This window comes from Recurvomyces mirabilis (genome assembly GCF_035927965.1).
Source record: "Recurvomyces mirabilis strain CCFEE 5264 chromosome Unknown scaffold_1, whole genome shotgun sequence".
In the NCBI taxonomy this organism is placed as follows: Eukaryota; Fungi; Ascomycota; class Dothideomycetes; order Mycosphaerellales; family Teratosphaeriaceae; genus Recurvomyces; species Recurvomyces mirabilis.
The window spans coordinates 1,588,841-1,613,504 of NW_027041935.1; the positions used below are offsets into that span (position 1 = coordinate 1,588,841).

Here is a 24,664-nt window from a genome sequence, read left to right on the forward strand (position 1 = left end):
CTACGTAGTTGCAGGCAGCCATCGACAGTCAGCATTGTGTCCAATCTAGATCGCTCTAGAGCACGAAGGTGATCATGCTGTAGAAGAACGAACGGTGATCTTCTCTGTGCATCTTCGGACCATTCGCCATCTCAGGATAGATCCAGGGCTTTGAATGACTGCAGCAGTTCAGCACATTAACCACACATCCAGAGCCCACAAGGCACCCCTGATAGACGTCTTTTAGAAAAGGGTAGTATACAGGTATCTGACCAGCTCGTAGAAAGAAAAGTAGGCACGTGCATCCCACCCTCCCACCCACCCCCAACATCAATAACAACAACCGCAGCCGTCATGTACCAGTTCTGCAGCATCGTCGAACCAAGATATAGCGCACAAAGCACGAATTACAGCCAGCAGATCAGATTGCGTGCGTGTCTGCCTCCCATTGGCGATCCCATGAGAAAAACTTTTCTGTTGCTGTACGCCTCGCACGCCCTCACGCCTACGCTATGCATGCATGTATGTCTTCGCACGTCAAACATCAAGCATCCACATCCGCATCTACCATCCACTAGCATTCTTCAAAATCTGCAAAGGCTTAGCAGCAAACTTCGCCGCCTTCTTCTTTGCAAACTTGCCCATCTTTCTCCCGTTGCCGTTTTCGTGTTCCGTCGTCTTCGTCGCTGCTGCTGCCTCTCCACCGTTAATCTCGAATGGTCTAGGCTGGTTGTGAGAGTGACCGCCATTCTGTTGTTGACGGGCAGCATGCTTCGCCTCGGCTTCCTCCTAAGAAGCCATGGCGCGCTGACCACCACGACGACCACTCTTTGGCTTGGCGGCGACGGTGCTCCAGCCATCGTCTTCCATTGCCTCGGCTGTTGTGTCGGCATCCTGCGCTGCGCCGTTCTTGGGCACCTCGCGGGTGATCTCCTGGGGCTTGGTCTCTTTGTCGCCAGTGATGATGCCGTTCGCGGCGCCGTCGGGAGCGTCTAGCTCGCCTTCATGCTCTTCTTGCGCAGCTGCATCTTCTTCCCCGCTCTCGCCTTCGTGGGACAAGATGCTGAAGTTGGGACGCTCCTTCTGTGGTGGTGTGTCACCGTTCTCCTTTGGCTGGCTTCCACGAGCGCCGTTCTGCTGACTCTGTTGACGGGATGGGCGACGAGGGCCACGGTCGTTGTTACGCTGCGGCGCATTACCAGTCGGCGATGAGACTTCCTCCTGAGCCTGACCCTTGTCTGCACGCTCAGCACGAGCAGCTCGAGTTGCAGCATCTTGTGCAGCCTTCTCCTCCTTAGCCTTGGCATCAGCCTCAGACTTCTGACGGAGAGCGATCTCGCGCTTCCCCTCAAGCTCACGCTCCTTGGCTGCAGTGTCGATTGGTCGAGCTGCGCCGAATGGTGATGCCTTTGAGTCAGAAGCAGATGATGCACCACCCTCCGCTGGCTCAGCTGTGGAGACAGTACGCTTGGCGAGGTTCAGTCGTGGGCGCTCTTTCGGCGCTTGTGGGACTGGCGATGTGGGTGCTGATGGCTTCGGCTCCTCTGCAGCAGGTGTAGCAGGCTGATCTGGCTGCATGCGCGAACGCCACTGGTTGTCCTGCTCTGCCGCAGTTGGAGCACGCTCAACTGCCGGTTTCGCTGCCTCGAACTCCTTCCTTGGTGGCCTCGAACCTGCATCAGATCTGCCTTCACCCCATGCCGGGCTTCTTCTCCTCTCGCCCGATGGTGGGCCTTCCCTTAGCCTGCCACCGTCACGGACGGGTGGTCCTACACCTGGCACTGGCGAGAGAGGACCCTTGCGCTCCCAGTTGCCGAGGTCGCGAGGCTTGCTGTCACCTTCGAAGAATGCAGGACGTCTGCTGCCACCACGCTCGCTACCGGCATCTGAGCGGTCGTCAAAGCTGCGACCAAAGCCACGGCCCGAAGGCTGGCGAGTGTTTTGTGGAAGCTCTGGCAGAGGACCTTTGCGAGACCAGTCGGAGAAATCGCGGGATGATTCTGGGCGGTCCTTCGCTAAGAGGATGTTAGCATCGGAGAAATTAAGAGGCTGAGCTATGTACTTACGCGGCTCGGCGACGCTAATCTTGACGTTGCGTCCCATGAAAGAGGACTCGGACTTGGTCAAGGCAGTCTTCAGCCCTTCGAGGCTGCCAAACTCGACATAACCGAAGCCTTTCGGCTTGCGATCAAACTTGTCCTCGACGAGGCGGACACTCGTGACCTCGCAATCGGAAAGAAACCCCTCAACATCAGCTTGTGAGACATCATAGGTCAAGTTGCCTAGATGGGCGGTGTAAGGAGGACGAGTCGGGAGAGGCAGCTGCTCGCGGTCGTTGTATCGTGGACGGTCTGTCGCATGTCAGCATACTACATGAATTGCAAATTCGTGACCGAGTCCAGACATACCGTAGCTTGCACCTCTATCGCCCATACCTCCACCCATACCCATACCGCCGCCGGTGCTTGCTCCACCACGGGCCGACTCCCACGCTGGTTGCGTGAAAGAGCGCTTCTCTCCACCGTCACGATCTCTGTCACCTCTATCCCGGTTAACACTGTAGCCAGATGTCGCCGAGGGCATTGGCTGGGCATCCATCTCGTCTGCCCATGATCCCAAGGACTGGTTGGTCAGGAACTCCCCCAGGTTCATCTTCTCTTGCTTCTTTTTTGGCGCTGTAGCACATGTTAGCAGATACTCGGGTCATGTTCACGATCTCCGCTGGTGATATAGTAGAAGGCTTGGTAGCCGCAAGTACTCTACAGCGGTGGAGGCGGTGGATAGAACATACCCATGATTGCGGTCGTGTGTGCTCAACCACGCGATCTCTTGTGCGCGCGGTTCAACCAACGAAGGAGACCGTGCGCCTCCTGTCCTCTGCTTCTTCGAAAGTACTGGTATGAGCGCGTATGTGCTGCGCTCGTGGGTCTGTAATGTTGTGTCGTGCGGGTGGTTAAATTCGTGGTGCACGAATTAATTCTGCAGGCTTTCGTGGTTGGATTATCTGAATTGTTCGAGAGTAGTCAGCACGGACCACGTGAGGACAACTTTGCTCGGCGTTCCGCTGCATCAATCCCGACGTCGCCCCACGCCTCCTTTTGCTGTGTGACTTAGCTGCTTATCCCCGACCACATCCGGTATATGTATTTGAGGATACTAACACACAGTCGCGGTGTGTGCTGAAGTATGGACGGGCAGGATGCAGCAGCGATGCAGGTGCATGATATGGAGGCGGAGGAGGTCAAGAGACCAGGAATACTCGGTCCATCACTGAAGGTAGGAGCTGCATGTGGTAAGTCCTGCTTCATCGAGTATCATGTTACACATAATGTCGAGAAAGACGACTGGACGAATGCACTATTGATATTCAACGACTCTCATGAGATGACATACTCGGACCGTCGACCCTCCCAAGGACACGTCGAAAATCTCCCGTGCTAGCCATTATTTGACACCCACATATCCACACTATGTGCACAAATACAAACGAGACCGGCACTAACGATCCTCACAGGCACACTAGGCTTCCTCCAAGGCGGCACCGTAGGCATCCTCCGAGGCACAACCCCCTTCCTCTTCGCCACCGTCTCCGGCATCCAAACATTCTCCCTCGGCTACACCTTCTGGTACTGCCGCTCCCTTCTTCTCCGGACAAGACTCGCGGCAAACCAAAAACCCAACGATCTCATAACAGTCAGCACCCTAGCCGGCGGCCTCTCCGGCACCCTCTTAGCCGGTCTTACCCGTGGCCGTAACAGTCTTCTCCCAGCCGCGATAATGTGGTCGCTTACCGGTGGCGTGGGCCAGGCTGCTTATACTAAGTGGGAGAGTAAAACCATCGAGGACGTTTCGTCTGAGAGATCGAAGGGGTTTTGGGAGCGGATTGCGGCGAAGTCTTGGAGTCCGATGAAGTTTATCAGTAACGAGGACTATGCTGATATGCTGCGGGAGAAGGTGTTGAAGCTGGATGTGGAAATTGCAGTTATTGATGATAGAATTGAGGCATTGAAAGCGGAGGGTGTGAAGAAGGAGATTTTGGATCAAAACAGCGAGCCTAATCCTGGTTCTTGAGCTACGGACTTGCTGGTGGCAAATTCATTGTTCGGGGCTACGTCAACTCCGCCGTCTTAGAAGCCGACTCGGCCTCGCTCATCGCAACAGTCTCTGCACCTGATGATTCGAGGTAAGCAGGCGCGGCATGCCTAGCGCCGTCGACTCTGTTCCGCAGAGCGTGGTAAGAACTTGGGTAGAAAATCGTGCTGTAACAATTTAGCCAATGATCTCGCAAAACGGCCTGGTGCGTATCTTCTTACCAGGGGACTAGCAACAAGCTCACCGCGCTCGCGATCCGCTTACGCTGATATCGACCATCTCCCAGCCGACTCAAGGGACCGAACACCGCATCGAACATCAGCCAGATCCATACGAAGGTGGCGAGACTCGATTTCCGTATCTCATATTGTCGAGTTGCGGCGTGATTCTTGGCATGTCGGAACTGGCAGACGATCGTCCACGTCACAGTGCCAGCTGCAGAAGCAATGCTGACGTCCGTGACGAAGGCGTAGGCGAGCGAGAAGGTATTGATGCCGTTGAAGAATAAGATCAGGATTGCTGCAATGGTGTAGACAAAGGTAGTCGATATAGCAACACAGAACTGTATTATCCAGGCGAACCTAAGGCAGAGGTCTGCTCGTCTCATCGTGGAATTTGCTGTAAAAGCTGTGGCGCTGAGGGATAGGTGGAATGTTTGGATCTGTTCTTGAACCGGGTAGACAGTGGATATCATAGATCAGTTCTTGCGGGCGAGGGCGCGTTGTCTTGACGTTGTTCTCAAGTATCTCCTGGTCCACCAATCAAAGTCTAGTGCTGCAACATGCATCTGAAGATCAAACATGGCAGGCTTCAACGGCTGTCACAGGCAGAGACAACGCATGCGCACTCATATCCACAGCACGTTCGCTACACTTATGGCTCTTGATCGCACATGATTCCATCGGACACGACACGGGTCTCCACGGAACGATGCGGAGCATTGTGACACTCGAAGGACGATTTGAAGGATGGTGCTGCTGAACAGAACTCGATTCTCGATCTTTTTTCATCCCAGTCGTAAAGTAGTATACAATACTGCCATCAAAGGCCCCCGAGCAACCAGAGTTACACCAACGCCGCGCATGTCGCTCGAATACCATATACTTGCGCCCTCCCACAGACCCCTCGCCCTGCCCAACCAACCAGTCAGAACGCCATTCATCAAATAGACACATCAGACAGAAAGAACGTCCAAGCATCCCAGCTCAGACCATACACGCCATCGTCAAAAGCCCGATCAATAAGTATCCCCCACATCCCCCTCATCCGTCCAGCCCGCCTCAGACCCTTCCTCAGCAATGACATGTTCCCGCTTCCGAGCCCCCAACTGCTGTGTCGCGGTCCCAGGCCTCTTCAGCATCTGCTGCTGGAAACTCGTCGTACTCCCACCGCCATACTGTTGCTGTTGGCGCTGGGTCTGCTGCGCCTGGACCTTGGCGTAATACGCCTCTGTCGCATCGGCTTCTTCGTTGTCAGAGGCATCGGTATAGGATTCCCAGTTCTCTGATCCAGAGACGGTTGAGTTCTGCCCGCCAGAGAGCGTGGAGCTGGTATTGCTGATTTGGCGGGAGGGTGGGGCGACGGGGTAGTCTTGTCTACTCATTGGTCTTGATGATGTGGTGGTATAGTTTGATGAGGTACAGGATTCTTGGCTCGGGTTGCCGCGGCGGTAGGCCGGACGGGGTGGTGGACCCATGTTTGAGGAGGCGTTGGAGTGCAGGGTGCGGTATTTGCTTGGAAGTTGCTGCTCTTCGTGGTACGGGTCCTCAGGCTCGATATGTCGGACTACGCTGGCGCTACGCTCGAGGTGCTCGTAATTCTCTTCGTTGCCGGGGACGGGTGTGGGTGTAGGCGGGACGAAGAGGTCTTTCATCTTTGGGGGTGGGGCACGAGGTACTGGTCCGGCTGTGCGTCCGCGAACGGTGCTGTCGAATTCTTGGGGTCGAGCACGCAGGGTCTGACTTTGAGTCGTGTTGAGGCGACGCTCGGGCGAGTTCTGACCATCGCGAACTGTGCTCATTGGAAGACGACTCGAGCCAGGTATTTTTGATGGACTGAGCTTAGTGCTGCTTCCATGTGCTGAGACCGAAGCGGACATGATGGAATTCGACATGACTGATGCTGATAGGATCTGACTTCTGCCGATGGAAGCAGTCGGAGTTTGGCTTCTCGGCGGAGGTGGGCCTCGCATCGTGCCTGCTCTGCTTGGTGCTTGAGATCTCCCACCACTTTTCGGTGCCTCACGAGCTGGTGGCAGTGCGCTCGGAGTCTTGCTTCGTGGCGGTGGCGCCTTGGCTTGAGCAGCGTCAAGCTCATCTAAATAACGCTCTCCATGCACGCAGAAAGGCCGACCATACTCATCCTCCCACGACTCCAAAGTTCTCCGCAAGTCCGACTCGACCTTCGGTAGCTCCTTTGTAATGCGCTTCCGCATCTTCTCTTCGCGCAGCAGCTTGCCTGGATCACGCTTCTCGCCCTTTTGTCCTTTGGCCAGAAGTCTGCTGGCATCCTGGCTGCTCTGGGCCAGATCCTCGCGCTCCTTGATGAGCTGTCGGTGTCTGTCCACTGCGGCGAGGATAGGTGCGCGTTGCTCCTTCAGCGCCTCGAGGCGTTGGATCTCCTGCTCGTGTGCTGATAGAAGTGCGTCTGTGTATGTGTCCGAGAAGGCAGGTGGAAAAGCCAACATCTCATCCTCGGAGAAGTACAAGCTATCCCAGAGTTCTTGAAGCTTGAATCGCGCATCCTCCACGAAAAGATGTAGGTTCTGCCTCTTGAGCTCGTTGAGTCGACTCAACTCATCCTCGAACTCGTTGATCTGCCGCAGTCCACATCCTCTATTGGCGGCCAGGAACTGCTTGCGCTCACCCCCTTCCACACTCAGACGGTCCCACAGGGCTTCCACGCTCAACTTTAGCTCCTTCAGCTTCCGCTCGCGCTGCTGCCTTTCAGCTACCAGCTTGTCTCGTTTCAGAGTCAACTGCTTAAGGTCTTCCTGATGCAGTCCAAGCTGCTCTGGTGCCTCGTGCGCGCACTGCACAATATTGCTGTCAACTTGCGCTTGAGGTGTTCCTAGCTCGGACCACAGGCTGATGATATCCTCGGCTGTTTGAGTGACCAATGCTACGCGCCTGTTGTACTCCTCATAGACGCGGGTGAACTCGTTGTCCAGCTTGGCAACATATGTGGGTGAGAGGTCGAAGTTGGGCGGTACTTTTGCGTTCGGTGATGTTGGTGGCAGCTTGATCTGCACAAAAGAACTCTCCAGATGTGAGGCATATGATTCGAGTGCTTCCACCAGCTTCTTGACTTGCTCGTAGCGCTCGCGATGGAGCTTGGAGATGGTGTGATACTTCTCCTTCAATTTCTCTATACACCCTATGAGTGGGTAGTCGACCTTCAATCCATCGCGTTCATTCTCGAAGTCGTCATCTGGTCGCGAGTCGTCGAGTGATCGCTCCATTTGGCGGATGGTCTTGATGAGACGTTGCGCCTCTTCAGTAAGCTCATGTTTCTCCTTCGCGACGAGGTTGAGCTGGTTATGGAGGGTCTCGGACAAGGCAGAGAAGAGCTGTAGGATGTCAGTACACGCTCCACATATCGTATACATGCGCCGATCGTACCTCTGACTCTCGTGAGTCGCGCTCATGGCTGGGCACACCAATCTCGTCGAAGAAGCCATGCAAGCGCTCAATGATGGTAGTGACCTGTTGCGAAAGGTAGGATGTGTCCATTGCCTTGTCGGAGCTGCCAGCGGCGATACTAGAAATGTGGTGCCGGTCACTGGCGCATTCAACGTGGGTTGCGCTTCCGAGGAATGCGTCTTGGTCTGGTGGAGGTCGTGGCTACTTCGCGGGTGGTCAAGACGATATCGCACAACACAGCGCGGGTCTACGACGAGAGACCGTTGTGGTATGGTCGAAGTATGTCTTGCTATCAAGTGTGTGGTGTCTCTGGCCAATTGATGTCGCGGCTTAACTAGCGATTAGGCGTGGCCGTTTGATGATTTGCCGGCGGTCAAAACAGCCGTTGTTGACGGGCGTTGCTAGGGCGGAGGAACTTCGGCACCTTCGCGGTTTCACCCTCGAGCTCTCATCCTTGCGACTTTTGAGTTGGCACGATTAGATCGATCAGCACATATCACGTCGACAACCACAGTCGGTGCAGCGCGTGTAGCTGTGCTTTAGAGTGCGAAGTCTACTACGTTTCTAGATCTGGTGACATGACGAGTTCGGCCACACTCGAGGAGCGTGCCTCCACTCAGCTGCTCCGTGGGCAACATTAGCAAGCTGGGCTCGCCACCCAGGTCTCCAGAGCGTACAATTAAAGCGTGGTCAGGCATGTCCGCTAGTGAGTAGGCGTGCGGCAACTCGACAGCTTTCAATTGCGCCTTCCAAATCGCCACCGATGCCAAAGACGTCTTCTCGTACCACCTGAAGAGCCTTCATATCCCGATCATAACTTCGTCTCCCTTCCCCTCTTATCCCACGTCCACCAATCACCTCTAAACCGCTCCTTTGACCACTTCTGATAGATCTCCTCCGCCCTCTCCCCATCTCTCGCCTTGAGCATCTCCCTCCAAACCCTCAATTGCTCCATAAACCCCGGATTAGGCGAACACACCGGCCGTCCCTCACAGACCTGCGCCAGAGCATCCTCGGGCGTCATATCAAACCTCTGCATCAAATACGCACAAACACACGTCGCCGACCTCGACTTCCCCATAGCACAATGCACGAACACCCCGCCACCGTTCCTCAAAGCCTCGTCGATGAAGGAACATGTCTCCTTGAAGTGCTTAAGCAATTCTTCATTCGGATCGTCATCGACCCGTAGCATGTAGTGCTTGTACTCCTTGAACGCGCCAGCCTCGTATATATCAAAGTCCAGGACGGAGAGGATATGAGTTATCTTTGCCTTTTCGAACAAATCCGGTTTTTGGTACAGAGCGTGTAGACCGCCAATGTAGAGTTTGCCTGCTCGGGGGACTTGATCCACCCAGCCCATTTTCTTGAAGTCGTCGCTTAGGTGTGCGAATTCCCAGAAGCGTGCTGGAGGCATGTGAGGGAAGAGTATGTCGTTGTCATTTGGTCTTTTCGTGTCCCAGACTTTTTGGTTGCAGTTTATCTCGTATATAACCTCGGCTTGTAAATTGGAAAGTCTATGTCGTCGACGACGACAACGATCATACCATATCACTTTCTTTGAAGGACGACCTTTGCTTGTCTGATATCTAGCAACAGTCTCAAGACGGAGAGTGTCCAGCGCATAAGAGGGACATATCGAGTCAGCCTCGCTCTTTCAAGATGCATCATTTCTCAAATGTTATAACTTGACATAACCGCCACGATCTACTCGTACAAATCCAGACAAACAGTAGACTGAACGATAGATATGCAACGATCGTTATGAAACTCGTATCCAGCACAGCATCATCACTACTCGTACAACATCCATCAAGCAACAATAGCGGCAGTCCTCCCACAGCCAGAACAACAAGGCCTCGTTGGCGAATGCTCCACCTTGAACGACCGCGAACCACAAAACCCACACCTTCGATCCCTCTCGAATCGTCTGCCTTCCCGCGCCTCTTCAAATACCTCTTCGTCGTCGTCTGTACTATTACCGCTGCTTCTCTCATTGCTCAGCCGACTCACATACGAAGCATCACGATTATGAGGCGGTCGTACGGCGAGATGATGATCGTGATGTTCACCGTTGACGGACGCTCCGCCGGTTGTGTTCTGACGACTCAGGGCCAAAGATGGGTTTTGCTCGTGCAGACGACGAAGTCGTTCGGCGTTTTCCACATATTGGTTCGTATCATAGAAAGCGTATGATTGACCGCCCGAGATGAGCAGAGGGTTGGTATCGGAGTGCTTTAGTGATGTGCCTGCAGTCTCTTTAGACTTGGCAGCGCCATTAGTATGAGCTGTCCCAATCGACGCCGTGAAATCTTTAGCATCGACGAGCGACTTCCCAGGACTACCACTTCGGCTGGTGTGCTTGCTTGAACTCCTTCTAGCACCATTATTCGCAAGAGCAGGCGTACTAGCCACTCCTTGTCGCCAGGTCATTATCCTCTCGCTCGAAGGCTGCGTACTAACGGACGGTCTACCCTCCCGCAGACTACGCTGACTAGCTCTCGTAGCAAGCGAACCAGGTCGACCAGCACGCTTGCTGAACATCGATGCTCGATCCCAGTCGTCTGTCTTCCGCTTGTTCCATGCGCAGTCTTGACGGAATACCTTGATCTTGCCTGTGAAGTCGGCCGTGACGATGATGTTGCCGTCCTGGTGGCCACTGCGGGTCAAATACGCTGGCGATTGCATGGCTCTGGAGTCCTGGTCGATTGGTGTGTGGATTATGCTTGAAGGTTGTGACGATGCCTGGGACTCTGCTCGTTCGGCTCTGCTCATAAGTGTGATAGGTGGCGGATTACAGAGATCGTAGATGGGATCGTCGGACTTGCTCAAAAGACTCCTCGTCTTGGCTGGAGCCATACAAACAGCCGTCGTGATCGTGCTGTGTGCTTCGAAAGACTCGAACGGCCGCTTGTCTCGCTGATCGCTTTCTGTGGAGTGCAACGACCAAATGTATGCGCGTCGGTCTTCGCTGCCACAAGAGACATATCGACCGCACTCACTCAGCGTAGCTCGGATCTGACTGCAGTTGTTCTCGTTGCCCTTCAGCTTCAGCTCCAGACTTTTATCCCGGAAGTTGTACAGCCGAATCCGTGAGTCGTTACTAGTAACCAGCAGCTTGACATCGCCATTACGCGAATGAGCAGTATGCAGACTAGTGATCTTGCTGCCCTTCGCATTCTGGCCACGTGTGGATCGAACGTGCATCTGCGAGCTGTACTTCAACCCTTCAGTTTCGAAGAACATCACAACACTACCCACTGTGCCAGCCATCGCATACTTTCCATCAGGAGTGAAGGTCACAGCCGTGATCATGTCCGGTACTTGAGCAGCATATGCGACACTCTTGTCTGGTATACTCCACAGTCGAAGTTTGTGGTCCAGGGAGCCCGCAAGGAAGAAACGATCGTCCTTAGGATGGAAAGCGATCGACGGTACAAAGTCGTTATGCTTAAATGTGCAAAGACACTCGTCTCGACTTGTATGCCACAGTCGAACAGTCTTATCCATCGAGGATGATAGCAGGAAGTTGTTTTTGCTCCAGCTCAGATCCAGGATAGTACTAGTATGCCCTCGAAATTTCTTGATTGGTCGACTGTGAAAGACAGGTGCGCTGACGTGCTGAGGATGTGCTCCAGCACCGTTGGGCTGATCATCCATTGCTTCTTGCTTCTCATGCTTTCCGCGATCGTCAGAGCTCGATAACACAGCCCACACTCGCACAATCTTGTCTGCTCCGGCTGTGGCCAAATACCTCCCATCTTTACTAAACTCCATCGCCCATACAGTGCGGCTACCATCTGGTACTGTCGTTGTTTTTCGCACGAGCTTACTAGATCGTCTTTCCAGCTTGGGCACATCCCGAGACTCCAGTTCTTGCGCCAGAAACAGTCGATCGAAATCGCGTTTCTGCTTGTTCTTCGACCGTACTTTGATATATCCAGGTGGTTGTGGGTGTCGTGGGCTGAATCCAATATTGTCTACGGGCTGCGCAAAGACTTGAGCCTCCGTGCCCTCGGGTCGATCTTCGTCCTCTTCCAGTGCTTGTTCCTCCGCTATAGCTTCCGCCGGACCTCGCTTCTTGGCACCTCCCATCAACTTGCTCAAGAATGACACGGCTTTGACACCCTTTCGAAGATCCTTGACTGCAGTCTCTGAAGTACTGGTGCGGCTGAGTGGTTCTAGGTTGCGTGCTGGTGGCGCAGGGCTTGGTTCCTTCGAACTCGGTCTATCTTTGCTTGGACTACCACCTCTGCTATTCGGTCTGCCATTCGGAGACGGCACACTCATCACGCCGTTCGTCCTCTTCATGAGGTGCTGACAGATCTTATTAGCACATGTTCCATGACCTCACATAGGCTGGTTGTAATGAGATACCTGAGACAGCGGGTCCATGGTCGCCTGGGCCTCTTGCGAGGTGGTCTCTGCTCCTCCATACTGTGTCGAGCTACTGATCACGGAGGAAGCGTTGGTACTAGGTCGACGGAATCGTCGAGATGGTGAGGTGGAAGGCTGAGCAGATCCATTGGCAGAGTCCGGTCTGCCTGCCGACATGGTCAGCGCAGGCAAGGTAGTAGAGGAGGAAGAGTTCCCTCATGATGCGATAGACATACCAGATTTACTGGCTGGCGTCACGGGACGTCCGGCTGCTGCTCCCGCCCGAGAGTCTGTAATGTTGGAAAAGCGAAGGTCATTGTTTTCCTTGACTGGCGATTGTGCAGGTGATGGAGCGCTGTCTTGGTTGCTCGGATTGGTGAGGAGGATTTCCGGGATGCGCTCAGCCATGTCAGTCCTCCATACGGCTCATCAATCGACTGATATGTCCGTATAATGTTGCGCCGCCACAGAAAAGATAGGCACGTAGCTTCGGAATGCAGCGGATGGTTGGAGATGGCGATGATAGCCTCCTATGATGTTCGGGAGATGGATACTAGTACGAGCGTTGAATGTTGACATGGATGTGGAATACGAAAGGTATGCAGCATACAAACCACTGTCCCAACACTACACCACGTATTGTTTGCTGACAACATCCTGTACCAAAGTCCAAACGCGGTGCACGTGCAACGTCATGATCCTTGAAATGGAAGGAGCTGATTCAGCACCATTTCAGCCCTATCGGATCAGATTACACAGATCCAATATCAACCGAGGCATACTCCTCACACTCTGAGATGGTCCAAACGTCTCATGTCTTGTAGGATCCTGTTCGTATGATCATCGTAGGTTAGTTAGCACGCTCCGTTCTCACACAAACTTTCATACTACAGCAGAACACAGCCCAATCCAGGTCCCGCAGCGTTCATTCTGAACTCCAACGATCCGACACCATCAGGAACAGGTCATACTCTTGAGATCCATCAATCATGACTTCCAATCGCCTCACCTCCCAGCCCCCGGCAACACCGACCTATATTCTCACCTATCCGGCCCCATATGTCCTACTCATCACAATCAACCGGCCCAAAGCAATGAATTCCCTGCCATACGCCTCGCACTGGGAAGCAGACGCTCTCCTGCAATGGTTCGACGCCGAGCCCTCTCTCCGCGTAGCTGTCATCACAGGCGGAGGCGACAAAGCGTTCTGTGCCGGCCAGGACCTCATCGAACAGCGCGATATCGCTAATATCCGGGAACGTATAGCGAAAGGCGATGTGGCTGCGAAGAAGGAGTTGCCAGATCGCAGGACGCTCACACATCCACCGTCTGGGTTCATGGGCGTTAGCCGACGAGCGGGTAAGAAGCCTGTCATCGCTGCTGTTAATGGGTGGGCGATGGGTGGCGGCTTCGAGATCTGTCTGGGTTGTGACATGATCGTCGCCAGCCCCAAAGCCACTTTCGGTCTACCAGAAGCCATGCGAGGACTCTATGCCGGCGCAGGAGGACTCTCACGATTAGTGCGGCTAGCAGGCATGACCATAGCCTCCGAAATTGCCATGTCCGGACGCTTCCTCTCAGCCCAAGAAGCAGCACAGTACCAGATCGCCAACAGAGTCTCCAAGACTCATGAGAGTTGTGTTCCCGAGGCGGTAGAGCTGGCGGCTAAAGTAGCGAGTTTGAGCCCTGATGCGATTATTGTCACCCGTCATGGTTTGAGGCAGAGTTGGGAGACGGCGAGTGTGGAGAGGGCAAGCCAGGAGACTGAATTGAGACACGGTGCGGGATTGAGGGATGGAGAGAACATCGGTATTGGACTACGAGCTTTTGCCGAGAAGAAGCAGCCGAAATGGGTGCCATCGAAGTTGTAGAGATATGCCATTTGTTGTATGAGCGCTGATCATTTGTTTTATCTCGAACATGGTGCTACTCAAGAAGTTCTTACACGGTCACAGATCATCGTTCCCTTGCAATACACCAAGGCTAATCAACATGACTGCTACACAGCCGAATACCACAAATAGATTGAGTTCGAATTTACCCTCCCAAGCATAATGACCTGTCGTGGCTCAAACCAAGCATCACCGCCAGGAACAAGCACTTAATCATCACCTTGCATCAGCGTGTCACTAGAGCTGCGGAGAACTATCTTTGAGCTATACGGAGCCGCTGGATTGTACACACGACAACGGCTGGGTCAATGACTAGAGTACGCTCTTGCTCGTACTGAGTAACCGTACACGTGTGGGAGCCGCATGTGCGATTATGAGCACGGAGAAACTGTTAGGCAACGAGGCTCGCTCGATATTCTCTGCAGCCACCAATTTCAAACTCTTGGTCACGCGAGAGGCATGGGGAAGCAGACCCATGGTGATATGAGCTTAGTAATATTGTGCATACTACCAATGCTTTACCTTCTGTAGCTTGCATCCGTACTGATGTACAGTTCCGCTCAAGAAATTACAATTACGAGAGTGCCACAAAGCCAGCCAAAGCCACCACACCAGCAATAGCCGCTGCTTCCTTCTTACCAGCGCCACTGGAGCCACTAGCACTAGCAGCTGCAGATCCAGATGCGGTGCCGCTACCAGATCGCGAAGCCGTTGAAGACGCACCCGCCGTAGGCACGATCTGACCGTTGGAAGTAGCAAGCTGTGCACTGCTAGCAGAGCCGCTGGCACTTCCGCTCGCGCTTTCGCTGCTGCTGCCTGAGCTCATGGTACTGTTGCTTGGAGTCTCAGTGGCTTGTGCGACGACCCACGCGGAGCTACCGGTGATGGAGGGTGTGTAGTAGAGAGACACAGCCGTGTTGTTGCCGATGGGGTCAGAGAAAGTGCTCGTCACGCTAGCAGTCGATGCCACGCTGGCCAAGCTGCTACCCACGTCGCCAGTGACGTAGGCGTAGAGGACTTCCGCAAAGCCAACGGTAGGAGTGTTGGTCACGGCGCAGTAAGAAGAGCTGGCGCTCGAGATGAAAGCAGGGTCGACATAGCCCGAAGTTGGATCCTCGCCAACGCCATGAGCTTTGTAGCAGTCGCTGCAGCCACCGAGGACGTTGAAGAATTGGCTGGAGCAGACGCAGTCACGTTGGGTGCCGTTGCTTAGCATCGGTACATCGGCGTCGGAGTTGCTGTTATCGTAGGATGTAGGGTCTCCATTAAACGCGGCGAGACCGTCAGCGCCGTAGACGCACTGCGCAGTGATGGCGGAGACCTGGTTGCAAGGTGCCGTGAGGTCCGGGGAGCCTGTGTCGTTCGTGGGTTGACAGACGCCGACTAGATATTGTGCTTGGCTGATCTGGCATTGGTAGGAGTTGGGGTCTGAGCAGTCGGCTTGACGCTTCAGGAAGTTGGCGCTGCTGGAGGTGGCCAGAGCCAGAGTGATGAGTGTGAAGTGCTGCATAGTGTTGTTCGAGTAGGTGATGGAGCTTGTAGTGACTGTCGGAAATCGTTAAACAAGCTGTCGAATATATTAGTAGTAGAAGTGTTTCTGTCGTGACACGAGAAGCGACGACTGACTGTTGAGAGCGTTCCTTCTTATACTGAACCTTGCCTACATGTATAAGGAGGTCATCACTGCGCCACGGCTTAGCGCCTGTACGCTCAAACCGTGAGTACGAGAAAGTCGCAAACAGACTGCCTTGGCAAATTGGAAGTGCTTCCCTTCCGATCCTTCGTCGCTTTGTGGACGTTGCGCGGCTAAGATTGGATTCTTGGCGGGCGTTGATTTGCTGTGTCGCGTGCACCCCCAAGCCACAACAACGTATTCGTTGTTTGTCTGATGCTGATTGATGGCATCGTGGGCAGCAACTTCTACTTGTAGCGGAAAAGGGTTGTCTAACAGAGCAAACGATGGCGATGCACTTCTGCCGAACAACAAAGGCTCGCAATGTATGCCAAGGTCTCAGCCCTACATTCGGCGGTAGGATACGCCGAAGCGCCACCAAAAACTCACCCATCGCTCCATTATAATGGTAACTTATTGCTTGGAATGCTTGGACGATCCATCATGACTCCGCAACTGCAGTCACGCGTCGAGGAAAACGTCGATCAGAACGCTATGCCAAGTTAACGAGCCACATGACGAGAGAGAAGCTCTTCCTGACTTCATCAACCTGCCCAGACACGCTGATAAACGGCGGAAACCGTGGGAAAGGATCTCTGGCTCACCGGCAGGATGCATGGCCTGTGTCACTTTTGAGCCGCCGTTTCCGGATCTCATGTCTGTTGCGAGCTTTTAGTGGTAGCATATGTCGGAGGCTGCACAGCTCCAACAACGCAGACCAGTTAACTCGAGCATGAAGCACGATCAGTGTCAATCCCATGGAACAAAGTGCCTTCCAATGGAATCAAGGCCAATGTGCATAGTGATCAAAGATGTCAAAGATCAGATTACGAGGTAGGAATGGGAACCACACCTGTGGCACGCAAGGCACTCATCCCACTCTGGGAGCGGCCTGCATCTCAAATACAGCTGATTATCTACCCAGTCGTAGTGATACTCGTAGTAACTCGGGCCATTCTCAGCACGCTCAAGAGCCACCCAGATAGAATGGCAGACATTGTGAGATGCACTGAAAATCCACGAGAGGCTAGGTTTAAAGGGAAGCTTTCGCCTCTGTTACACGCAACTAAAGAAGCCATGCATCCTCCCGTCCAGCAAAACTGTTTACAACGCACGCAAAACCCAAAAATCCAAACAAGCATAAATCGCGATCCTCAAAAACATTGAGCGTTAGGGACGCCTTAGACCATCCCAGGACAGTGACAAACCTCGCCGCCACGAGCGCCCCCATCCTGGAGATCCGAGCCCTCTTTAAATGGTACCACCCCTCCACCGCCACAAGAACCATCACCACCAACTCCGGCTCTTCCAGTTCAGCCCCGGTACACCATCCGGTCCGCAACAACCCATGACCAGCAGGCCTTAACCACCTGCCTCTGCTGTCATACCACTCGCGCTTGCCGACTGCACAAGGCCCATCACTACCGCCGCTCACGCCTCCCTCATCCTCGCTCTTCACCACAGCTCAGTCCGTATGCCTTCTTCCCAACTGGAAGCCCACCCGGAGACAGGACGGCAATGCCGTCAACTTTCGATCTCTTCTCCCCATCACCTCGGCCATCTGGTCCGGTAGTCCTGCTTGGTTAGTACTGCATTAGTGAGGGATGGTGGTCGTCTGAGTCTTCAAGAAAGTCGGGGGTGGGAATGATAGTGGTGAGGCTCGATGGTCATCTCGATAGGAGACCGGGTTTGTTAGCGATCGTGTAACAAGGGCCGCATGTCGTCTTCGTCATTGAAGCTCGAGTCCATAGTGAACGTGTGGTGAGGCTCGAAAGTCGTCTCTAGAGAGGTCGGGTATCGCAACGATCGTGGATTGAGGCTCGAAGGTCATCTCAGATCAAGATTCCTACACAGGTAAGCAGAATCTTCTACCAACCACCTACCCTCCCGGTCTCTTGAGCGCCAACTGCCGCCTCACAACCCCACACCCTCTCCACTACCCACCCCCACGCCCTCCTGGCCCAAGACCTCACCATCTCAACCACACCGGCGCCACCCTCGCTACCTTCACACTCGTGCGCTGACTCGCTCTGGTCTCCACGCTCCTGTCAAAGTGCCACTGCCTGCTCGAAGCGCTGCTCCCATTCTACGAAGTGTCGGGTGTCATCGATAACGTCGGACAACTCCTCCACATTCGCATCTCCGGCCTCCTCCACTGCATTCACGGCATCGGACGCCGCTTCAGTGGATGGTAGGGTGGGCTCGGAACGGAAAGCGATGTTCTCGTTGAGCTTCATCTGAGCCAGGCGCTCGCGGAAAGGTTTGGCTCTGTGACCCCATTGTCGTCGTCCAGGATACTGGGTCGACGGTTCTAAGACCGTAACCGGTGGTGGTGGTGGTGGTGCCTCCTCGAGAACCTGCTGCCGTTGCACGGGATACCGTGGCAATGGTGAGGCCTCTTGTGCTGGTGAACTAGACGCGAGTGGCTGGGAAGTCCGGTTTCGTGGTCTGGCAAATGGGAACGCTTTGCCCTTGCCCGCCTCGCGTTTTCGTTCAATCTCCTCTGCCCGCTCAATCTCACCGCATCGACGCAGAACGATCTCTGGTCGGATGGGCATGACGAACTTGGGCTTGTTCGGACGGATCCAAGCCGGGTGGTCAGCCTGCCAGGATTCAACCCTGGCGGCGAGCTCCTCGGACTCCTTGGCCTGCTGCTCCGCCGCGATCTCACGCTCTGCAGTCTCCATGGCATGTCGAACGACTGCCTTGGTCTTGGCAACCGCTATGTCCATCATCTGCTCGCGCTCTCGCTCTCGTCGGAGCTCACGTGCCCTTTGCTCGGCCTCAACGATAGCCTCGTCCAACATCCTGTCGATACGAGGTCGCTGAGCCTCACACTCTGCATCCCGACGGGCCTTCTCCGCTAACTCAAAAGCTTCGCGTTGTTGGCGACGACGTTCCGCCTCCTCCAGCCGCAGTCGACAGCGTTCCGCAGCTTCCTGCTTCCCGCGTGCAAACTCGGCCCTGATCTCCGCCGCTCTCCTCTCCCCCTCACTCCGTCGGTCCTCGACCCACCGAACTCTACTCTGCGTATTGTCGACATTGTACCCAGTCAAGGTGACCGGCGTGGGTAGTCTATCGACAATCGGAGCGGTCGCCTCCGTGCTGGTCTGGGTGAATGTCTCCGTCGACGCTATAAACGCCGCGGGTGTCACTCGCTCAGCCAGGCTTTCGGATGGTGAACGCAAGTCGTGCTGCTGGATAGCTGCTGTCTCGCCGAAACCGGCTTCAGTCCCCCTATGCTTGCTGGTCTGCACTTCTTGCTGCCGCCTCCATTTCGCCGCATCCCTCTCGAATGCTGCAGGAGCGAGTCAGCACAAGCTCATCAAGTCAAGTGCGAATGACTTGTGAGATAAGGGGAGGTAGGAGCGAGAATGCGTGAGAGGAGGTGCGACTGGTAATGCAACATGCTCTCACCATCAAACCACTCTCTCGCCTCAGTCAGGCTATCGAACTCGGGCACTACCACCTGCGGCGTTGCAAGAGCCGGCGGTGGTGTGCACAGAGTAGCCGTCGATCTCGTCGCTTGCGAAACTCCCTGTGGCAGCAGGTTGTTACGTGGCGACGCCATCGTGATCGGACGGCTGGCCCGGGTGATGGTGAGATTTTTGGTGACAGTAATCGTTCGCCCGAAAGCAGGGGATTGTCGTGCGACTGTACCGAACGCACGCGAGGCCTTGAGAGTGTTTGTGAAGCTGTGAGACATCTTCGACAAACCTGGTTGTCAAGGAGCGCACTGTGAGGGATGTCAGTAGATGTATGAGGAAGCAGCGATGCATGTGTAGTGAATGCTATAAGGCAGAGGAAGAATGGCGAAGGCAAAAGGATGGCCCGTCTAGGCCGTGACAGCCCAGTGTCCGTGGAAAGTCCAGATCACCAGCTGAGATCACTACTGGCACAAATGTAAAGCTTATGAGGCCGCCACGAGTCTGGAGAGATGGTGCTTTGAGCCATCTTCACCAACAGTCCAGCTGCTGGTCCAATAAGGGCAGTGAGGTCAGACAGGTAGTGCTGGCCAGCGGACCGGACGGCCTCTCGAGCATCAGACCGAGACAAGGCTGAATGGTAGGTGAGACCCATGAGATGGCCAGTAGCCAGGAGAGATGAAAGTGCGTTGACGATGAGGTCCAGGGCACGCACTGAAAACAAGCGAAGGATCAGATGAGCTACTGAAGCGGCCGCCAGCTAAGTATCCACGAGACAGGAGCAGGGGACGCGTATGCATCAAGCTCTCTTTCTGGCCTCTTGTTGAAACTCCAGCAAGGAAGCGACGACAACATATAGTCCAGCGGCTTCCAGAGACCAGCACGAGGCGAGCAAGTAGTAACAATCACGATGAAGCCAGTGCTGGAGTGATGGCATGAAGGCAGGAGCAAGGGTAGGGATTACATACCTCAATGAGAACCAGTCTGAAGAAGAAAAGGAGGAAGGAAGGAGAAGGAGGGGAAGTAAACAAAAGATCGTACTTAAGGACAGGAACCACGGGGCTCGTGCAATGTCAACAGTCGCTTTTGGGAAGGGGGTTTGCGGGTTGCGGGTTGCGGGCTGCGATGTAATTACCCGTGGGACTAGGCCTGATCGTGTGGGAGGGAGGGTTCGGGGTGGGATGGGATGACCCTTTGAGCCTCCAGGATGATGGGCAGTGGCAGGTGGAGACGAGGTGGTCTTGGGGAAGACGGAGGCGAGCGACGGGGTTGCGAAGATGCTGACGAACAGTCTATCTGGTTCATCTTGCGTGAGATGGGCTTCGACTGTGAGGGTGGTAATAAGGGATAGGAGGGCGGAGGCCGCAAAAGGGTTCATCCAATGCTGTAGCATCATACACATGCACTGATACTTCGAATTCCGGAATAGGGGATATAATTCGTAGCAGCCTCATCAAGTACGCGTGATGGGAAGGTGGAACGTACTGCGGCTTTGTGGCAGTAGCTGCCTTGTGGCAACAGCTGCCCACGCAGTACCTCCTCACGCAATAGATAGCAGGCATCAAGCACTCCTCGTTCTTGCTACCCTCACACTCATAAGCTAGCCGTGCCAAGGTCCATGTTCGCATGTGGAAGATGGCCAACGATAGGCGCCGCTGTATGCAACAGCTTTTGATACGAATGGATGGCAAGAGCACGCTTGTGCTTGTGTACATCTTCTTGCCCGACGATCAGTCCGGCTGCTCACGATGCCATCTCGTGAGTCGTCCCGACATACATGGCGCAGAAGCGCAACCATCCTCTACCTCACCAGCGCCTTGCTAACCAACAAACCCCATGCACGAAAGCAGACACGAAAGCACACATCACCCACTCCCGCAAGCCCCCTTCCATCCACACCTTCTTCCATCCGAACCTCTCTTCCACCTTCGTACCCCCCTTCCACACTCGTACCCACCAAATCTCCCTCACTTCCCCACCCGCCTCCCTTCAACCCCCTCAAGTCGCAGCCATAGCCCTACAAACATTTCCCCCAAACCCCGTCTTCCCATTACCATCCCTCGACGTCTGTCGACCGCGAGCCGTGCGCATCGGGTTGGAGGAAGGGAGAAGCTGTGGGTGCTGCGGTGGAGGAGGGGAGGTGTTGGAGATGGAGACTGGCTCGTGTGGATCGAGAGGAGAGAGCTCGTGATCGTCTGTTCTTGAGGGTGGCGATAGTTCCTCAGGGGTAGTGGGAAGCTCGGGGGTAGCGATGGGTGGAAGTGTAGACGAGGTGGCTGTCGATTCGTCGGTCGTGTCGGGTACGGCGGTACTAGTGCTGATATCCTCATGCCCAATCCCTTCCATAGCAACATGAGGAGACTCCTCCACCTTCGCGTCTTCGGCCATAGGCTCACAAACTGCCGCCGCCATCTCCTCAGCCCTCTCACGCACCGGCATCTCATCCCCGCCACCCTCCCGCTCATAAAACAACATAAACGCCCCACCCTGCCCCAACGCAACGTCCTCGCTCACGGGACTCACATCCTCATCGCTAAGCCGCCACCACTGATCCTCTACCTTCCCAACCCCACTTTCACAATCCAACCCATCATCCTCCGCCTGCTTTTCCTCGCCACCCTCCCGTCCCCTCACAGCAGCAGGATGCCGTCGATAAGCGATATAATGCCCATTCTCATGCCGGCCATAATGCTGAATCACGGCTTTCAATCGAAACAAACACTCCCAATCCTGCCCTTTACCCCTACCGCCGTCCAGGATCGACACCCTCGCACCCCCCTCCACCACCCGGCCCCCAAACATCCACCCCCCCAAATCAAGCACCGCCGGATACCCCACCCCCGCATAATTCTTCCTCTGCACTCCCGTCCGCTCATCAAAAACGCTGCGGTTGATATGGATCACTAGTGCTTGCGGCGCGCGGGCGATGACCGCTTGTCGGGTTTTGGTGCTGGAGACGTGGGCCTTTTTGGGGATCTGGCAGGTTGATGTTAGGGTGGTGTCGGTGAAGTCGTCTTCCTGCAGAGCTTGTTGGATGGCATTGAGGCGGTCTGTGGCGAGGAGGCGGAGTTCGGGGGGGAGGTTGAGGGGGAATGAGGGTGAAAGGGGAAGTGGTGATGATGGTTGTTGTTGTTGGTGTTGTGGGTCTTGAGGTTCGGGTGGGAGCATCTGCTGCAGTTGGTTCTCGGCGCGGAGAAGAGTGCATTTTGGACAGTCGACGTCGGGGATTTCTTCGAGCTTGGTGTATTCGTCTAGGCAGTCCTGTAAGCTGTACAAATCGCTTGAGCCGAGTGGCACCGTCAAGCAATTGAACGGGATCATCGACAGGCCCTCGGAGAAGCCACAGCGTGTGCATGCGACACGTTGTGCGAGTAGACCTTCGAGAGGATTCCGGGCAGGGGCATTTTCCTCTTCAACCTCGTGTGCCACCTCAGCATCCCTCATGGCGGCCTCAAGCCCGACCTCTGCCTTCATTGCCTCCATCCCCTTCGCAGCCTCCTTATCCAAATCCTCCATGATTTTGGAAAAGTACTCCTGCGCATCCTGCTGCTGCCAAGAACTCATATTCTTCAGCTTCGCGGGTGTCCAAAGCTGATTGCCGTTGTTCTCCACTCCACGCAACTTCAAGACAGTCTGCTGTAGACTCGCCGTCGTGCTCTCGGTGTCCCTCTCTGCCTCCACCACCGACGTCCTAGGAGCACCCAGATACTTCTTCAGCGAGTCGAGGGAGGAGAGACCTTGTAACACACTATTCTGATAACAGGAATTATCCCAATTGCCCAAGCCAGGCGGGACATCACTTCGACTCCCACTCCCATCCTCCTCCTGACCTCCAGCAGCACCAAACCCACTCATCCCCCTCATAATCCCCTCGCCACCAACAAGCTTGTGCGTCAACGCCGCTCCTCCCATCCCCAGCACCCTCCGCAAAGCCTCACTCTTCGCAGCATGTGTCTGCGCCAGCATATCGTTCGCTCGTAATTCCGCTCTCTTGGCACCATCCAGGACTAAGCGTTGGGGAGTGAGGAAGACCAGCGCATTCCAGACGAGTTCTAGGGGGGAGAGGATGGGGGAGAGGATGGGGGAGTCGAAGTAGTAGACTAGAGCGGAGTGGGCGAGGTAGAGGGTGACGATGCCGCTGAGGATTGTGATTGCGCTGGTGGGGAGGGGAGATTGTTGGGGTGGCCAGCGAGAGTCCATGGTAGAGATGGAGATGTTGAGGCTATGTCAGTCATACATGGAGAGGAAGAAGATTAGGTGACTGAGACTGTGGCGTCCGGATGTTTGTGTCTACTCATTATTATATTACTGAGCAGCAGCATGTGCTTGCTAGCAGCCATCGCCGAGGCAAGAACAAGGGTCCAGTGGATGGCGAAATCTTGGCTGCTTTCCACCAACCAAAATATCAAGCCAAGAACAACACGATTACAGTCTTCACCCTCGACAAAAACATGGCCAAAACAGCCAAGCCTAAAAAACGGGACATCTCCCTCCACTCCCGTGCAGCCCGTCGCGGCGCCTCCCCACCCTCCAAAGACCTCCTGGTCAAGAAATCCTCCGGCTCAGCAGAAGCAGGCGGCAAAAAGGAAGAATCAGACTACAAACCCTGGCTCCACAGTACCCAAACCGGCGGCATCAGTAAGAGTAAGAATAAGAAAGCCAAGCAGCTCACGCGACAGCAGAAAGTCCGGGCGCAGAAAGCGTTGGAGAAGGCGGATGCTGTCGCTGGGAAGCATGAGACGAAGGTGAGGGATAGTAAGGCGAGGTCGAAGAGGGTGCAGAATCGGGCTAAGATGTGGGAGGAATTGAATGCGAATGCTGGGGTTGGGGGGGTGGCTGGGGAGGGGGGGAAGAAGGTGCAGGGGAAGGGGAATGGGAATGGTGGTGGGGTTGGGGAGGAGGTGTGGGAGGATGTTGAGGAGGATGGTGATGTTGGTGAGGGTGGTGAGGAGCGTGTTATGGACGTTGAGACGGAGGATGTGGAGGCGCTGGGAGTTGCGGATGGTGGTGCTGAGCAGACGTCTACTGGTGCCGACGCCGAGGACGAGGATATCGATGAAGTGACTTGAGCAAACATGGCTTGAGATCAATCATAAGCTATAGTAAGTTCTGTCCGCAGGTCTCAAGGCTTGATGAGCAGCGCGACGGTATCCATCAGCGTCTGCGTCCGATACGATTGGGGTGCGGCCGGTCCTCGCAACAGAGGAGAATCACGTGCTGTTGCAACGATCATGCGCCCACTAGCCATGGACTCCTGGACGGTCTTGCTGCCGTCTTCGGAAGCGGTTAAAACTTGAACGCCGCTACAGGAAGGCACCCAAAGACAGACCAGTACAGTTGGAATAGGTGTGGACAGTGACATACACGCCTTCGAACCTTTCATTCCGTTCCGCTGGCGATGCGATGCCGAGGAAGCCACGATGCGACCTCTTCATTACGGTCTACTGGCCCATAATCCATCAGGCCCACATCGAAAGCACTGGCCATACGGTTTACTTTCAACAATAGCGAAGGTGGTAGATTGCTTCGATAGGTTGTCCGTTCTGTTGTCAACGGTCAACGGTCGACTGCCGATGTGAGAAGTTA

At 54.8% G+C, this 24,664-nt stretch overlaps 11 protein-coding genes across 11 annotated transcripts; 3 read left to right on the top strand and 8 right to left on the bottom strand.

Annotated features, from left to right (window-relative positions):
- Window positions 1-768: 768 nt before the first annotated feature.
- TIF3 (Eukaryotic translation initiation factor 4B) lies at window positions 769-2,774 on the bottom strand (the record flags this gene model as incomplete). The annotated part of the gene is made up of 4 exons (XM_064833384.1): window positions 769-1,994; window positions 2,046-2,330; window positions 2,388-2,654; window positions 2,771-2,774. 4 exons carry the CDS (start codon window positions 2,772-2,774, stop codon window positions 769-771), a joined length of 1,782 nt encoding a protein of 593 aa, XP_064699653.1.
- Window positions 2,775-3,204: 430 nt separating this feature from the next.
- LTS14_000673 (uncharacterized protein) lies at window positions 3,205-4,050 on the top strand (the record flags this gene model as incomplete). The annotated part of the gene is made up of 2 exons (XM_064833385.1): window positions 3,205-3,271; window positions 3,494-4,050. The coding sequence occupies 2 exons, from the start codon at window positions 3,205-3,207 to the stop codon at window positions 4,048-4,050; spliced, it is 624 nt and encodes a 207-aa protein (XP_064699654.1).
- A 37-nt stretch (window positions 4,051-4,087) lies between these two features.
- Window positions 4,088-4,678, bottom strand: LTS14_000674 (uncharacterized protein; the record flags this gene model as incomplete). The annotated part of the gene is made up of 2 exons (XM_064833386.1): window positions 4,088-4,238; window positions 4,293-4,678. 2 exons carry the CDS (start codon window positions 4,676-4,678, stop codon window positions 4,088-4,090), a joined length of 537 nt encoding a protein of 178 aa, XP_064699655.1.
- Window positions 4,679-5,308: 630 nt separating this feature from the next.
- Window positions 5,309-7,802, bottom strand: ASE1 (Microtubule bundling protein; the record flags this gene model as incomplete). The annotated part of the gene is made up of 2 exons (XM_064833387.1): window positions 5,309-7,639; window positions 7,692-7,802. 2 exons carry the CDS (start codon window positions 7,800-7,802, stop codon window positions 5,309-5,311), a joined length of 2,442 nt encoding a protein of 813 aa, XP_064699656.1.
- A 721-nt stretch (window positions 7,803-8,523) lies between these two features.
- Window positions 8,524-9,129, bottom strand: LTS14_000676 (uncharacterized protein; the record flags this gene model as incomplete). The annotated part of the gene is made up of 1 exon (XM_064833388.1): window positions 8,524-9,129. The coding sequence occupies one exon, from the start codon at window positions 9,127-9,129 to the stop codon at window positions 8,524-8,526; it is 606 nt and encodes a 201-aa protein (XP_064699657.1).
- A 395-nt stretch (window positions 9,130-9,524) lies between these two features.
- On the bottom strand, window positions 9,525-12,497 carry LTS14_000677 (uncharacterized protein; the record flags this gene model as incomplete). The annotated part of the gene is made up of 3 exons (XM_064833389.1): window positions 9,525-12,029; window positions 12,090-12,256; window positions 12,326-12,497. The coding sequence occupies 3 exons, from the start codon at window positions 12,495-12,497 to the stop codon at window positions 9,525-9,527; spliced, it is 2,844 nt and encodes a 947-aa protein (XP_064699658.1).
- Window positions 12,498-13,078: 581 nt separating this feature from the next.
- Window positions 13,079-13,960, top strand: LTS14_000678 (uncharacterized protein; the record flags this gene model as incomplete). Its single annotated transcript, XM_064833390.1, has 1 exon — window positions 13,079-13,960. One exon carries the CDS (start codon window positions 13,079-13,081, stop codon window positions 13,958-13,960), a length of 882 nt encoding a protein of 293 aa, XP_064699659.1.
- A 595-nt stretch (window positions 13,961-14,555) lies between these two features.
- LTS14_000679 (uncharacterized protein) lies at window positions 14,556-15,491 on the bottom strand (the record flags this gene model as incomplete). Its single annotated transcript, XM_064833391.1, has 1 exon — window positions 14,556-15,491. One exon carries the CDS (start codon window positions 15,489-15,491, stop codon window positions 14,556-14,558), a length of 936 nt encoding a protein of 311 aa, XP_064699660.1.
- Window positions 15,492-17,701: 2,210 nt separating this feature from the next.
- On the bottom strand, window positions 17,702-19,224 carry LTS14_000680 (uncharacterized protein; the record flags this gene model as incomplete). Its single annotated transcript, XM_064833392.1, has 2 exons — window positions 17,702-18,951; window positions 19,071-19,224. The coding sequence occupies 2 exons, from the start codon at window positions 19,222-19,224 to the stop codon at window positions 17,702-17,704; spliced, it is 1,404 nt and encodes a 467-aa protein (XP_064699661.1).
- A 1,852-nt stretch (window positions 19,225-21,076) lies between these two features.
- On the bottom strand, window positions 21,077-23,278 carry UBP1 (ubiquitin-specific protease ubp1; the record flags this gene model as incomplete). Its single annotated transcript, XM_064833393.1, has 1 exon — window positions 21,077-23,278. One exon carries the CDS (start codon window positions 23,276-23,278, stop codon window positions 21,077-21,079), a length of 2,202 nt encoding a protein of 733 aa, XP_064699662.1.
- Window positions 23,279-23,358: 80 nt separating this feature from the next.
- On the top strand, window positions 23,359-24,147 carry LTS14_000682 (uncharacterized protein; the record flags this gene model as incomplete). The annotated part of the gene is made up of 1 exon (XM_064833394.1): window positions 23,359-24,147. The coding sequence occupies one exon, from the start codon at window positions 23,359-23,361 to the stop codon at window positions 24,145-24,147; it is 789 nt and encodes a 262-aa protein (XP_064699663.1).
- Window positions 24,148-24,664: the final 517 nt, after the last annotated feature.